This window comes from Athene noctua, chromosome Z (genome assembly GCF_965140245.1).
Source record: "Athene noctua chromosome Z, bAthNoc1.hap1.1, whole genome shotgun sequence".
In the NCBI taxonomy this organism is placed as follows: domain Eukaryota; kingdom Metazoa; phylum Chordata; class Aves; order Strigiformes; family Strigidae; genus Athene; species Athene noctua.
Window position 1 is genome coordinate 80,821,802 of NC_134077.1, and position 13,425 is coordinate 80,835,226.

The 13,425-nt window shown below is 41.9% G+C and overlaps 1 protein-coding gene across 8 annotated transcripts in view; it reads right to left on the minus strand.

Moving 5' to 3' along the window:
* PALM2AKAP2 (PALM2 and AKAP2 fusion) overlaps positions 1–13,425 on the minus strand; it is a 262,585-nt gene that overhangs the window by 143,542 nt on the left and 105,618 nt on the right. For 4 of the 8 annotated variants that reach the window (XM_074932056.1, XM_074932057.1, XM_074932059.1 and 1 more), the window contains exons 4-6: positions 12,708–12,822; positions 12,077–12,098; positions 4,226–4,327 (exon numbers count right to left, since the gene is read on the minus strand). In XM_074932056.1, coding sequence (XP_074788157.1) covers positions 4,226–4,327; positions 12,077–12,098; positions 12,708–12,822 — 239 coding nt within the window. The remainder of the gene's footprint in view (positions 1–4,225; positions 4,328–12,076; positions 12,099–12,707; positions 12,823–13,425) is intronic. The other 4 variants (XM_074932061.1, XM_074932058.1, XM_074932062.1 and 1 more) reach the window with 1 other exon arrangement.

Here is a 13,425-nt window from a genome sequence, read left to right on the forward strand (position 1 = left end):
CATTTGAAACATTTTAGAGGTGAAGAAACATTGTTTACCCCTGTTCTACAGGTGGAAAACCAAAATTGCACAGGAATGGGATTATTTCTCCTGCAGATGTGTGGCAGGGCAGGTCTCTCAGCTTCCACACCGAGGCATCGACAGTGACCTCTGCTTGTAGGTTAAGAGAATGTACAAAAAGGCCAAGAAGTGCTCCCTCGTTTATCTGAACTAGGCCCTAAGCACCACTGACAAAGTTGAAGAAAAAAGTAATAATGAACTGATTTTCAAAGCGTCATGAAACAAGACGTAAAAACATGCATGTGAGGGATGCTGCTTTAGAATAGCAAAGAAGCTTTCTAGCATTTAAGAAGGACGCAGTGACAAGATGACAATTGTAGAGAACACAGAGGAGGAATAGACAGGCAGTCTACACTGCTTTAATACCCATTTTGAGATAGGATGGCATCTCACTAGACAGCTTTTCAAAGAAAAATGTGTAAAGGTCTCACAGATTTTCCAGAAGTGGTCATCTGTTTATTCCTTGTATGCAGATGAAGACATTTTGGCACTTGGACAGACATCCACAGACATTTAATTACGAATTACCACAGGCAGTGACAAGTGTTCATGAAACTTATGGTGACCATTTCCACCAGTGAATCTCAATGGTGTAATTGTGATTTGTTTTACCTGGGGACACCACAAACTGACATGCTGGCTTTTTTTGATGACTTATTTTCAAGTGAGTACAGAATATCCTTGGCCCAAGAATCAATGTAGCTTGGTATGCTCATATTTAAAAATCATGAATATAAAAAACTACACTTGCTTTAACATATTCCTTCAGTCTTATTATTCATGCACAGTCAAAAACTTTTTTCTGTATCCTCAAAGCAAAGTATTTCATCAGCAATAGGAAGTTTATCATGATGTGCATCATGACCCCCCCCCCATTGCTCTAGACAGAAAATTCATGTTGCTGAGTGGGTGCATGATGGCCCTAGTGAGGTGATCTCCTCTGTCCCCTGGGAGTGCAGTCTGGTAGGCAGTCCAGACATATGGTGGGTTTGGCCATCTATGTGCTGTGTGCTCAGACCTCAGTCAGCCCTGATAGGGCTGGTTAGGTCAAGAGCAACACCACACAAACCACTGCATGGAGCCAGAGGATGGAGGGGCTGATAGGTGAAGGAGCATTGCTACCTTTGAGAGTGAGGCTGGAATGGACTTCAGAAGCAGGGATCTCTCCTTGGATATTGCAAGCTAGGGGAACATCCCTAAGGACTGTGTTTTACCACTACTTTGAAAGGTTTATGGACTAACTGTCTATAACTGTCATGACCCTGAGCACAGGATGCCCACTTTCACAACGAAGTAGGGATGTCAGTTTTCTGATCTCCCTCCCCACGCTGGAGTTTTCATGCCTGGCCATCCCACAGCAGCCCGAGCAATCAGGAGGAGGTTGTGGGGGTGAGAGTTGGGCTCTGCTCTGAGGTGTGCAGCAGGAGACTGAGGGGCAGCTGGCATGGACAGAAACAGGGGAGATTTAAGCTGGAAGTAAGGAAGAACACTGTTGCTCCAGGGCTGGTAGCAATTAGGCTCTGAAGCAGGTTGCTCTGACAAGCTGTGGCGGACTGCACCATGGCTCAGCTCAGAGAGCAGCTGGCATGGATCACTTGCTTGGGACTGTTCCAGCCCTGGAGCTGTTGGGCAAGTGCCCTTCAATTCTCAGGCAAGTACCTCTGCCCTGAAGCCTTTAATCCAATTTAAAGGGGTAACAAAACAAAGATAGAGGTGTCACCACTAACAGTCTGGAATTTGTTCCCTTCTAGGTGCAGTTTCTTGGGTGAGGGTGACGGGGAGGAAGAAAGGAACAGGAATTTTATTTATTGGTTGAGTGGGCTCTGAACATCACTTGACCTCACCAAGGCTGCTCAGGCAGGTATTGCTTGATAACTTCCAACATTACAGAGGTAAAAATAGAGGTTGGCTAGCCTATCATGAAGATGATAAAACTGACACACTGGCAGATTTTTGAGTGGCAGAGAGCTGAACTGAAGCAAAGGTGAACTATGATGGAACAAGAGCACATCCAGAAAATAACCTCTGATGGGCAGAAGTTTCTGATCTGTCCTGAGCACTACAGACCTGCCCACTGACTGGCCACCTGGTACCTTCTTGGTGAGAAGCGGCATCTTAAGCTCTTCTGGAGCTCTTGTACTGCTTCTCTTCTTTGAGAAAAATATTATTTGGAGCATGACTTTTGAGTAAAAGCTGCTGATTTTTCTGTGAAATAGCTGAGTGCCACATTACTGCATGTATTTTTAATGCAGAAGAGGATGTAATCTGCCAGGCCCTCCCTGTTCTGATGAACAAATTTCATTCAGTAGTGTGCATTAAAAGAATGCTTGTATAGTGGGCCTGAATTCAGAAGCAGATAGGAAAATCTGATAATTAAATCACATGAACCTGGCCATATTTAAGAAGAGTTGTGAGATACATCTATTTATCTATGATATGGAATACTGATAAATAACATCTTACTTATTAGGAATACTCTGGACAACAAGCTCTAGCACCACTTGGAAGACCCTGTCCTACTGACTAAATGGATCTAGAAAGTTAACAGGTGTAGTTCTTGTGTCTTTGTTTGGCTGATATACTTCAGCATTTGCCCCTGTCAACATTTTCTTTCCATTTTCTACGATGATTTCAGCAGAAGTGTTTTAGATACTGGCATAACGTGCGGTTTACCACCTGCCCCAGGGGTCACATTATAGCTGCTTGTGTAAGTAAATGTGTAAACATATGCAAGTTTCTCAGCAAGCTGTTCACTAGTGAAATGCATTGTCATGGGAGAAGTGAGAAGCCAGGGAGAACCTGGCTTATCTACCTGTGTGCATAATGTTTGTTCTCTGCAGGAAAACCTAGCAGCTCAGCTTGTCAAAGTAGCTGAAAAATGAACTAATGTTGATTTCTAAAATGTCTTTATTTAACCAGAGCTTATTTACTGCAAGATGTGCTCTGTTAATACAATACAAAACTATCTGACAACAGAGTCGAAACTGAAAGTAGTACTTGAATATGCCAATCTGTATTCACAAGTACAAGTTTTCTGCACAAGTTTTAATTACAGTGTAACATGATGCAGTGTGTTATGACAAGAAGATTCCAACGTGCAGATGAAAGAGTCTGGCTTCTGCCTGTTATGTGGATTCAGAGGCTGTTCTTTAAAAAAAAAAAAATCTTAATAGACTTTGAGCTTGTTTTAAGATGGATGCTTACAGTCTACTTTTGAACACATATTCTGGTGCCTTTAAGCTATTGCACACACATGATACTTTTACCAAGGACTACATGAAGCAGACTTGAAGGTCATCCAAAGAATGAAAGAAATTATTGTTTTCTCAGTATTGACAAAATGGCACAAAACGCACATTGCCTTTACGACAGATTGGGGCAAGCACTAGTGGAAGGGAAGCTTTTGGAATGGCTTGCAACAGGACTTCTGAACAAAACGACATATCCCATAGCTGTGTAGTGTCTTAACTGCAGACAGTGCTTTGCTATGATTGTTAACCCGTTCTTCAAGTGAGCCACCTTTCATTCCCACTCCTTGAGACACCGCTTAAGTAGCCACCAGCACTTTGGTCATGAGAGGGAATACATTGTTTAGAAAAGAAGAGTCTTGAAAATAAGAAAAACATACAGCTTTTCACAATCATGTTGTTATGTTTAAGACACATACTCAATCTGAAAAATGTTAGAAAATTCTCTGTATGACTCCAACCACAAAACATGCCATAATTCTTCCCACCTTTGCCCTGAGAAGAAAGAATGGCATACAAATAAGTATAAAATGACATAAACATTTGAAGCACGTATGCAATCTTGTGTGTGCATGTCTGTCTCATTCATCTTAATCGGAGTTGCATGGGTATGACAGAGGAGACAAAACCTTGGCCTAGACACCCTGTACTTGTATTATCAGAGATGGAAAGAACTGAATGTTTCCATGTAAAAAAATTGGACGTGTTTCCTATGCTACTTGTATGTAGTTCAACTGCATTGTTTTGAGAGTATTCACTGTGGCTCAAAAACCCTTGACTTATTTACAAAATACTAATCAAGCAGCATTTCCTGGCATTTAAATGATATCAGGACACCAGACCCGTTAAGGTAATATAACAAAAAAAGTTCATGGCTACTGGACTGGTATTATAATACTTTGCTCCTTGAGACTTACCAGCTACTCTGCTTGCTCCGTCCCACTCAGGAACTGGCTCTGCTGTTCGTGAATAGAGGGTTGGGAGTTCAGGGATCTGGGAGTAAATGTAATTTACTGCATCTGGTGTCAGAGAACAGGAAACAGTTAGATTTGTGTTATGAGCCCCAGTGGCTTCATTGCTTATACAGCAGAGTGTTGTCAGCCCTGACAATGGTCACTGGAGATTTGTACTAGATAATTGGATCAAAGCAAACAAAGTGCAAAGTCACTGTCGTGTGATTGGTGTTCAATAGACTAGCTGAGGCAGGAGGGAATGGGTCCAGATGACTCAAACCTTATGTCAGTTGAACACATAAAATTATTTGTCAGGAGGTTCTGGATTTATCAAGTCCGTGACCTTTAAAATGGGGGGAAGAGAGGAGAAGGTAAGGAACAAACCTAACGTGATACCCAGAATACATGACATTTCAAACAGCGATATAAAAGCCTAAAAATGCTAGTGTTGACTGAATGGGATGAAAGGCCAGCTCTTTTGCACTGGTTGTTTCCGGTATTATTGAACTGGCATTTGGCTTTTGTTCTTAAAGCTGAAATTTAGTTAATGAAATCACATATAGATATTGATGGGGTGCCCATTGTGACTTTCAGTAGGTATTAAGCACCTGCCAGTTCTGCAGTGCCATCACTCCTTAACAAACCATGAACTAGCAGAAAGCTGTCTTAAAGGACTGACTTGTTTTACATTTGAGTTTATGGTTATTTAGTATAAACTAAATATGTTCTTTAGAAGACACGTTAAAGAAATTTACAAATATTTACCAGGAGATGTTTTGTGGCTGAGCTAAATATAACTAGATAGCATATATTGTTCTGCTAGGATTCAGTGGCTGAGAAAGCAGAGCTCAGAGGAGAGATGTGCAAATAACTGACTTACAGTTCAGACACCAAACCAAAATGAAAAAGAAAAAAAAAATTAAAAATAACTTTCTCTCCTATCAACTGGAAATGTTTTCAGTTTTGCATGGAACTGGTTAAACTTCTGTTCAAACATAAGATCCTATCTGGTGTGAAACAGAGCATTCTTCCTCCAAGGGTACTTTGCTGGTACAATGTATAATTTAAGTTGCTGATCCCTTGGTATGGCCTGGTTCGTGTGTCAGGGTAGGAGGCAGAATCTGCCTTCCTTGGTGCCTCTTGATGTTATAAGCAGGTGAAATAAGACCAGTGCAGACTGTAAAAGTGAACTGGTGAGCGGAGAGAGAAAATGAAATGTCCTGTTGTAGGTTGCTTGACTGCATCTGGTGAAAGGAGATACTTTCATCACATTCTCTGTGGACTAACCCATCTCCCAGGTAACCCCCTACACCTGGTGGCATCCTCAGCAAAGACATGATGTGCCACCTTTAATTACACATTCTGCTCCTTTGGCAGGAATACTGGGGTCGGTAGCAGTGAAATGGTTTTACCATCTTAGCAGCCTGCAGTGGCCACCAGTGCTGCTGGGTGCAGGAAGACAGTAATCACAGTCCCCATGGAGCACTGTAGGTGCACGTAAGGAGGTCCCCTTTTCCCTTCCTGTGTCAGAGGAGGATGGCACAGAGGCACAGTGCAAATTCATACCAGAAAGCCAAGAAGTTAGTATAAGTTTGCAACAGATGAATTTGAAAAAACACTCGGCCAGGGAAATAGTATTTTATTTCATACTTCAGTGGACAAATGGCAGTCTTGGCAAATGGGCTTTTATATTTCCAATGCATATTGTTTCCCCAAAGTTTTTTTTATTTTCAGCAGTAGAGCCTAGAAGTAACTGTTTAGGACACAGCTGACTGACCAATCGCCAGCAACAGCTATTTTCTTTTGTAGGGTTTCTTGACTCTGATGAGAAATTGGTACAATGCTTGGTGTTGTTATTCTGGGAAATATCACCAGCAAATGAGCAGGCTATTATTGAAAACGGAAGTAATTTCTCAGAAGAAAGAAATGGGGACTGTGTTTCTGGACCAGAACAAGAAGGCACTTTGTGTTCTGGAAATGGCAGAAATCTAGTAACTATTCAACCTGCAGAGTATACTGCTGGAACAGTAGTTTCAGTATATGCTCATCCAGTGACTTGAGTGACAGACCTATCTGTCCCCACGTGGGTGTAATCAGTGCAGACTTGTGCTGCTTAACTAATCATCCTTACTTATTTTGCAGTTCATGGAATAAAAAGGCACAGTTAAGGTTCCATTCTCCTCCCTAGGCAGTGCAGAAGGCAAAATCCTTTGCAAGTGTTTGTTTTTCCCAACTGCCTGTACAGGGAACTGAGCTGCCCACTTGGCAGATAGCACCACTGATGTCTAGCAGTACGTAAGATCAGTTGTACGGCTTGATGATGAGATTCTCACTTTGATGGTGTACATGTCTGTGGACCTTAGTAAGGTGGTTTTTTTTGTCTCCTGTATTAGGGGACAATACCTAGGTAAGTGGTAGGTGTTATTAATATCAACTCAGTTTAGAAACTTCTCTGGATGTTACTTAGAATAAATTATTAAAAAATTAGCTTCAGGGCTCCTGACAATCTCTTATTATTGTCTTGAGGAGGGAGAGCCAGGGTGGGGGTTACAGGGGGTGTGATTATTGTGTTCTTTCTTCTGAAGCAAGTGCTGCTGTCACGTGTCAGAAAGGGGTATTTGACTAGAAGAGGATGGGGCTTGGTTCATTCCACTAGTTCCTATCTTGTGCCCCTCCAAACAAAATGAACATGTTCATTTCCCTTTATCTCACTGGCAACAAGGTCTGTTTCATTTATCACCTTTATAAGGGGTATAAGAGATCAATTTTACAAGGAGCGGAAGAGACGGAAATTAGCATTTTGTTTGCCTGAGAAGTAAGACAGAACATAAATTAAAGCATTTGAAGTGACTGGATTCAGTATCTTAATTTCAACCTTTGATGAGTTATTAATATCTAAGGAAGCCATAAAGCATGTCTTCTGGCTTTTTGTACTACTTACTCACAACGTACTGTGTTTCAGGACTATGTCACTCTTCCATATTATCAGACAAGTGCTTGAGAAAATATGTGGGGCAAGATAATCCTTCAAGGGTACTTACACAAAATTAAACCTTCAGAACTGCTCAGAATAGCTTCCATGAAGAGGCTTTTGTCCAAATGTCAGATGAGCTCATTTTCCAACAGCTGGATTATCTTTAAAAAGTCTGACTACTACTAAAATTAGTGGTAGGTCTTCTGCAAATACTGGTTCTCGGGGCAGGGCTGTTCCACCTGCAAAGCCCTCTGGGGCTCCACAGAGCTATATCCGAGGGAACAGAGATGACCCTCCCACTGTGTTTGTAAGACCATGAATGGAGGTTTAAGCAGGAAGCTTTGCTACAAGCCTGGCTCTGACTTAGTGAATCATGCTTTAAACTAATGAACTTGGCAGGTAGGTTCCACAGCTGATACCTGCATATACATAAGCAACAGGGTGGATGGGTGTACCTACCAGAGCAGTAACGAATGCTTCCCAACCCTTTCCAAAGGCAGGAACCCTAAGTTCAGCCACCTCAAGTGCATGTATGCCAATGTATGTAATCTGGGCAACAAGCAGGAGGAACTAGAGTTCTGTGCCCAGTCTGAGATATTTTATAGGAATCACAGGAACTTGTTGGGAAAACTCACATAATGGGAAAACCACAATGGATGGCTACAAACACTTTCAGAAAGACAGGAAGGGAAGGAGGTGGAGTTGCACTTTATGTGATAGAGAAATTTTATAGAGGAGATTCTGGAGACCATGACAGTTCTACTGAATGAATGCCTTTCGATCAAGATCAGAGGGATCATCACCAAAGGAGACCTTATGTTAGGTATCTTTTACTGACCTCCCGATCAGGATGATGAAGCCAACAAAACCTTACTTTTGCTGCTCAGGGAAGTCTCTGGCCAACAGAACCTGGTCCTCATGAGTGGCTTCAGTTACCCAGACATTTGTTAGAAAAAAATTAAAATTCATGCACAAGCCATCCATCAGGTTCCTGGAATGCAGTGAGGACTGCTTCCTGCTATAGATGCTGGACATGTTGACTAGGAGTAGCACATTGGTAGATTTACTGCTCACAAACTGATAAGACTTATTTGACCACATAATTACCAATGGTAGCCTTGGATACAGTGACCAAAACATTGTGGAGTTTAAGATCCTGCTGAGCACACCAGTAGTAGGATGAAGACCCTAAATTTTAGAAGAGCCAACTTTAATATGCTCAGAGCCCAGCTGTGAGGAATTCCATGGGAAGCATCCATGGAGGGAAAAGGAGCTTCTGAGTGCTGGAAGTTATTCAAGAATAGTCTCCTGGAAGAACAAGAACACTCCATCCTCTACAAAAAGAAAGGAAGAAGGATGAACAAAAGAGCACCATGTCTTAGCAATGAGCATTTAAGTGTAATTAAAAGCAAAAAAAGAAGCATACTGGCTATGGAAAGGCAGCCAAATTGCAACTGAGGACTACAAGAATCTTGCTAGGGCATGCAGAGATGCAGTCAGGAAGGCTAAGGCTCAGCTAGAACTGAAATTGGCCAAAGATGTCAAGTACAACAAGAAAGGGTTCTTCAGATTTGTGAACAGTAAGCAGAAGCACAGGGAAGACATAGGCCCATTACTGAATAGGGCATGGAACTAGTCACTAACAATGCTAACAAGGCAAATGTTCTCAATACCTTCTCTGTCTCTGTCCTTACTGGTGTAGCAGGACCCCAGATCACAAGATCAAGTAGCTATGACAACTCATGTGCTGACCCACCAGTAGTGGAGGAAGGACTGGTCTGCGGCCTCTCACAAGAAATCAACCTGCATAAATCCATGGGTCCAATCGGAATCAACCCCAAAGTATTAAGAGAAGTGGCTGACATTGTTGCAAGGAGACTGTCTATAATATTTGAAAGTCATGAAGATCAGGATGTCCCTGGTGACTGGAAGAAGTAAAATGTCATACCCATCTACAGGAAGGGACCAAAAGAGGACACAGGAAACTAGAAGTCCATTTGTCCTACTTCATTCCCTGGGAAAGTGATGGAATGAGTTCTCCCTAGAAACTATTACAAGCCAAATGAAGCAGGTGATTGAGAAAGGCCAGCATGGATTTACCAAGCTAAAATCACGACAGACTAACCTGATCGCCTTCTACAACAAAATAACACCTTCTGTTGACCTGGGGAGAGAAGTGGATGTTGTTTACTTGGACTTCAGCAAAGCTTTTGACACTGTTTCCCACAGCCTTCTCCCAGACAAACTGGCAAGATACAGATTGGATGAGTGATCTGTGAGATGGATGGGAAATTGGGTGACAGGCTGCACTCAGCAGGTGGTGATCAATGGTTTTTGCTCAGGTGGCCAGAGGTGCTGTAATTGTGGCAGCCATAGATGCAGATCAAATTAAAAAGTTACTTAAAACCCTACAACTGAAAAACAATTGCTGATGAGGTTTTACAAGGACACATGGAAAGTGCTCTACAAAGATCTGTACTTGACTCCTCTGAGGACATGCTTGTCTGTTTTGCTGTTGGCTGTACCGATGTTCAGGATCAGAGGAGAGAAAACTTGAAAAGTGTCTAAGCCATGTGCTGGGAACTATACAGTCCAGGCCAGGTTTCCAAAGACACGTCTTTGCCAAATATATGCTAATACATACCAAATACAGAGGTCTGTGCAAACTGTAGTTACTGCAATAGTGGCTTCTGTATGTTGGCTGAAGTAGCAACATGTAGTTTTCATACACATGACCAAAGACTGTAAAGGACAAATTTACCCCTGAGGCAAATTCAGCAGACAAGGGAGTTACATCAGATCTTAATGTGGCTTTTCTTTTATATATACATTGAGCCATAAACATACACATACAGAGTAAGAGCTCTCTCTCTTTCCCAGTTGTTCACAAAGCATGCAGCATAGCACTACAGCATGCCTGGTTCCGACTGCGGCTGTGAGCAGTAACAGGTTATGTCATTCCTAGCATCATCTCAGTCTTAGTTTAATGGAGAGCTTGTCAGTGACAAGCCACCAAGTTGCTGGCAGAAGCATGACTGCAGGTGACAGGACCACAGCCCTGAGCCTTAGCATTTCTGCTCTGCTTTCTCTTGTGTGGTAATCTATGAAGACAAGTGTGTTTGCATACTGGAAAATGTGGGATTTATGGTTTTTGTGCCTGCATCACTTCAAGCCACTGGCGCTCACCACCACTTCTCCCTCCCTTGCAGCCTTCATCTAGACCCCTCTGGGCTTTCTGCACACTCAAAACCTCCGTCACCACCACATATATGGCACAAAAACACGCACAGGGACACAATGGTGAGATAAATCACTTTCTGTACTGTCATCACATTTAGAATAAAGGGAAGGATGGACAGAGAGCAAACTAAGGTGAGATTTATGGACTTGAACATGATATTACATCAGTTGAAGAAATTACCCCAACGGGTCAGTGTTGCTTTGTGTATGTGTTTTACACAGCCTTCCCATATTACCCAATGGCTCCTACCATTTTCCCTTGCAGTGTGTTATAGACAGTTGCCAGACAGATGTCTGATCTGCTACAACAAAGCAAGTCCTACAAGTTTTTGAAGGAAAGAAAAATCTATGGTACCAAAGTGCTCACAGTTAGCTCTCTATGTGTTTTCCTCCTCCTCTGATCAGTAACCCTCACAGACTGTTGTCAGAAAGAAAACAGAGGACCTGCTGGCCTTTCACCATGTGAAGATGTATGGTCACACAGTGCCCCCAGTGGCAGGGCTAACAGGACAGCTTGCAGCCTTGGTCATCCCTAGAGGTGCAGAGTATGGTACTGCTTAGAGGATGACCCAGGCCTGCCTCAGCCCACAGAGAGCAGCTGATGAGAGGAAGAAATAAGATATATAGAGCAAGTGGTCTGGAAAAGGAGAGGTACCATTTAACACCTTTACTCCCTGGCACTCTATTCTCTTTGGCATAGTTTTGCAGTTTTCTGTTACCCTTCAGAAATCAGGAGCTGTCCTTGCTTCTGGCTCAGTCTGTGAGGGAGGAATTCATTGAAACTAGGCAAAATCTGGAGAGCAGTGAGGCTCCCCTTGAACCCAATGAAATACTACTAGTATTGACCTCATTATTTTGAATCTTGTGAGTTCAAAGACATGTACTGAGAATGAGTGTCTGGACCACAGATTTCTCTGCAGATGGATCACTATGATATCCTGGGCCCTAAGGGTCCTGGAGATGCACTGCAAGGGTCTCTAGCTTCCTGGGAACCAACCATATTATTTTCTTACTCAAACACCTACATTTATAACTCATTATTTAGACTGATCACACATAGTGTGACACTGAGTTCATAAACTAGGAATTATTACATCCTCATTCACCCATGCAAGGTTTTTCTTTTGTAAGAATCATCATGCAAAGAATGTAATTCATCAGCGAAGTAATCTAATGTTAATAGTTGTTCCTGTATATTAGGAATAGTCCTCATTGTATTTAACTGTTTATTAACGGAGCATGAGCACATACAGTGGAGAAGATTGACCACAGAGAGGTGAAAAGGAGTCTGCAATGCAGGGCTATCATGGTGAAAGAAGTCAATAACAGAGAAGTTGTATGATGTCTGTTTTAAGTCATCCATGCTGTTTTTACCCTTGTGTGCACATAAGAAGAGGTGGAGCTCTGCCAGAGAAATATTGTTTCACCACTGTAGTGACGTTTGTGCTTGCACTATAACAATACCAAAGGAAAAGGTAATGGCTCTAGCAATAAATCAGAAGCATACAATGAAAAGAAAGAACCCCCACTCTGTAAACCTTTGCAACAAAGCTATAGGAACAACTCTTGTTAAAACCAAAGCATAATAAAAAGGCACTTACCACCATCCTGTTGTGAGAAACTCTGTGAAGGGAAAAAATAAGATGTTTGGTTAAACCTTTCATATTTTGGGTATAATTTGCATGAAGTCTTGATTTCTATGCTAGGCTTGCTTTTATGGTTCTCCGTAATTTTTAAATTGGTAACTGGGGATGCAGCTCCTCAGGTTCAGGTGCCATTAGAGGCTGAGGGACAGGGTATAACTAAAAGGAGAACAATGCTGTTTCTTGCAGGCTGTAATGTTCAGAAGCTGGTTTTTTTGGTGAGTACTACTATTTCTGGGTGCCACTGTGAGCAGAGAAGTTTGAGATGCCTTTCAGAATCCTGCTGACATCTTTCACTGGGGCCAAAAGCTCACATTGTTTCCCTGCAGGTAAGCTAGAGAGATAGTCTCTTAACTCCCTATTCAAAAAAAGCTAGCGTGGGAAGGAGAAATCCAAACAACCCAACCAAAATCGATCTGACACCTCCGTACCTTTTCTAGTCTTGTTCATCCTGGTTTGAGCTGCATGCTCTGCAACTATCCTCAATCTTCTCATAACCACATGAATTATAACTGCTGCTTTCAGTCTACTTTGCTAAGAGTCTACCTTGATTTCAGTCTGTGGCTGGGTGTCTTGATTTTTGAAATACCTTTTGCACGTTGTCGATGGATTTCTCAGTCTCCTTTAGTTTCTCCAAAATGATTTGTTCTTTGGCAGATATTTGGGACTCCTCACTTTCTAATTTCTGTATTTCTTGTTCCAGCCTGTGGAAGACAGACAGACATGTACATACACACAAAAACAAAACGTGTTAAAATTATTTCAATGCGCCATAGTTTCCTAGGTATTTCAAATGTCATCAGGAACAACTTCCACTCTTATTATTCACACTGCTTTCCTAGTGCACGAAGGCCATGTGAATTATTTGTAAACAGAACTAATTAAAAGAAAAACCGTAATTCTCTTATCTACTTTTGCAAAAGCATGTAAAGATTAACTAAAAATATACCTTGGTATCACTTCACCCCAATTCCCGTAACATCTTTCAGATATGCACTTTCATTTTAGAAATCACAGTACAGGATATAACCATAAATATGCAGCAATAATTAGAGAAATAGGTGTCTTCTAGTGCTTCCCTACTCCAGACACTGAAACTGGAGCAGTTGTTGGAAGCTGGCAGTCAAAGAGTTGTGCTAGGAGTTTCTCTTGAACCAGTACTTTGCCCACTCCTGACAATAACACTTTGGGATATCCATCCATGCTTTCTGCAGTTACACCATGATACTGGGTAATCAAATACACAGGCTGCTCAGAAAATACACCAATTTTGCTAGGTAGTAAGCATTCAGCACTCTTGTTTCTCT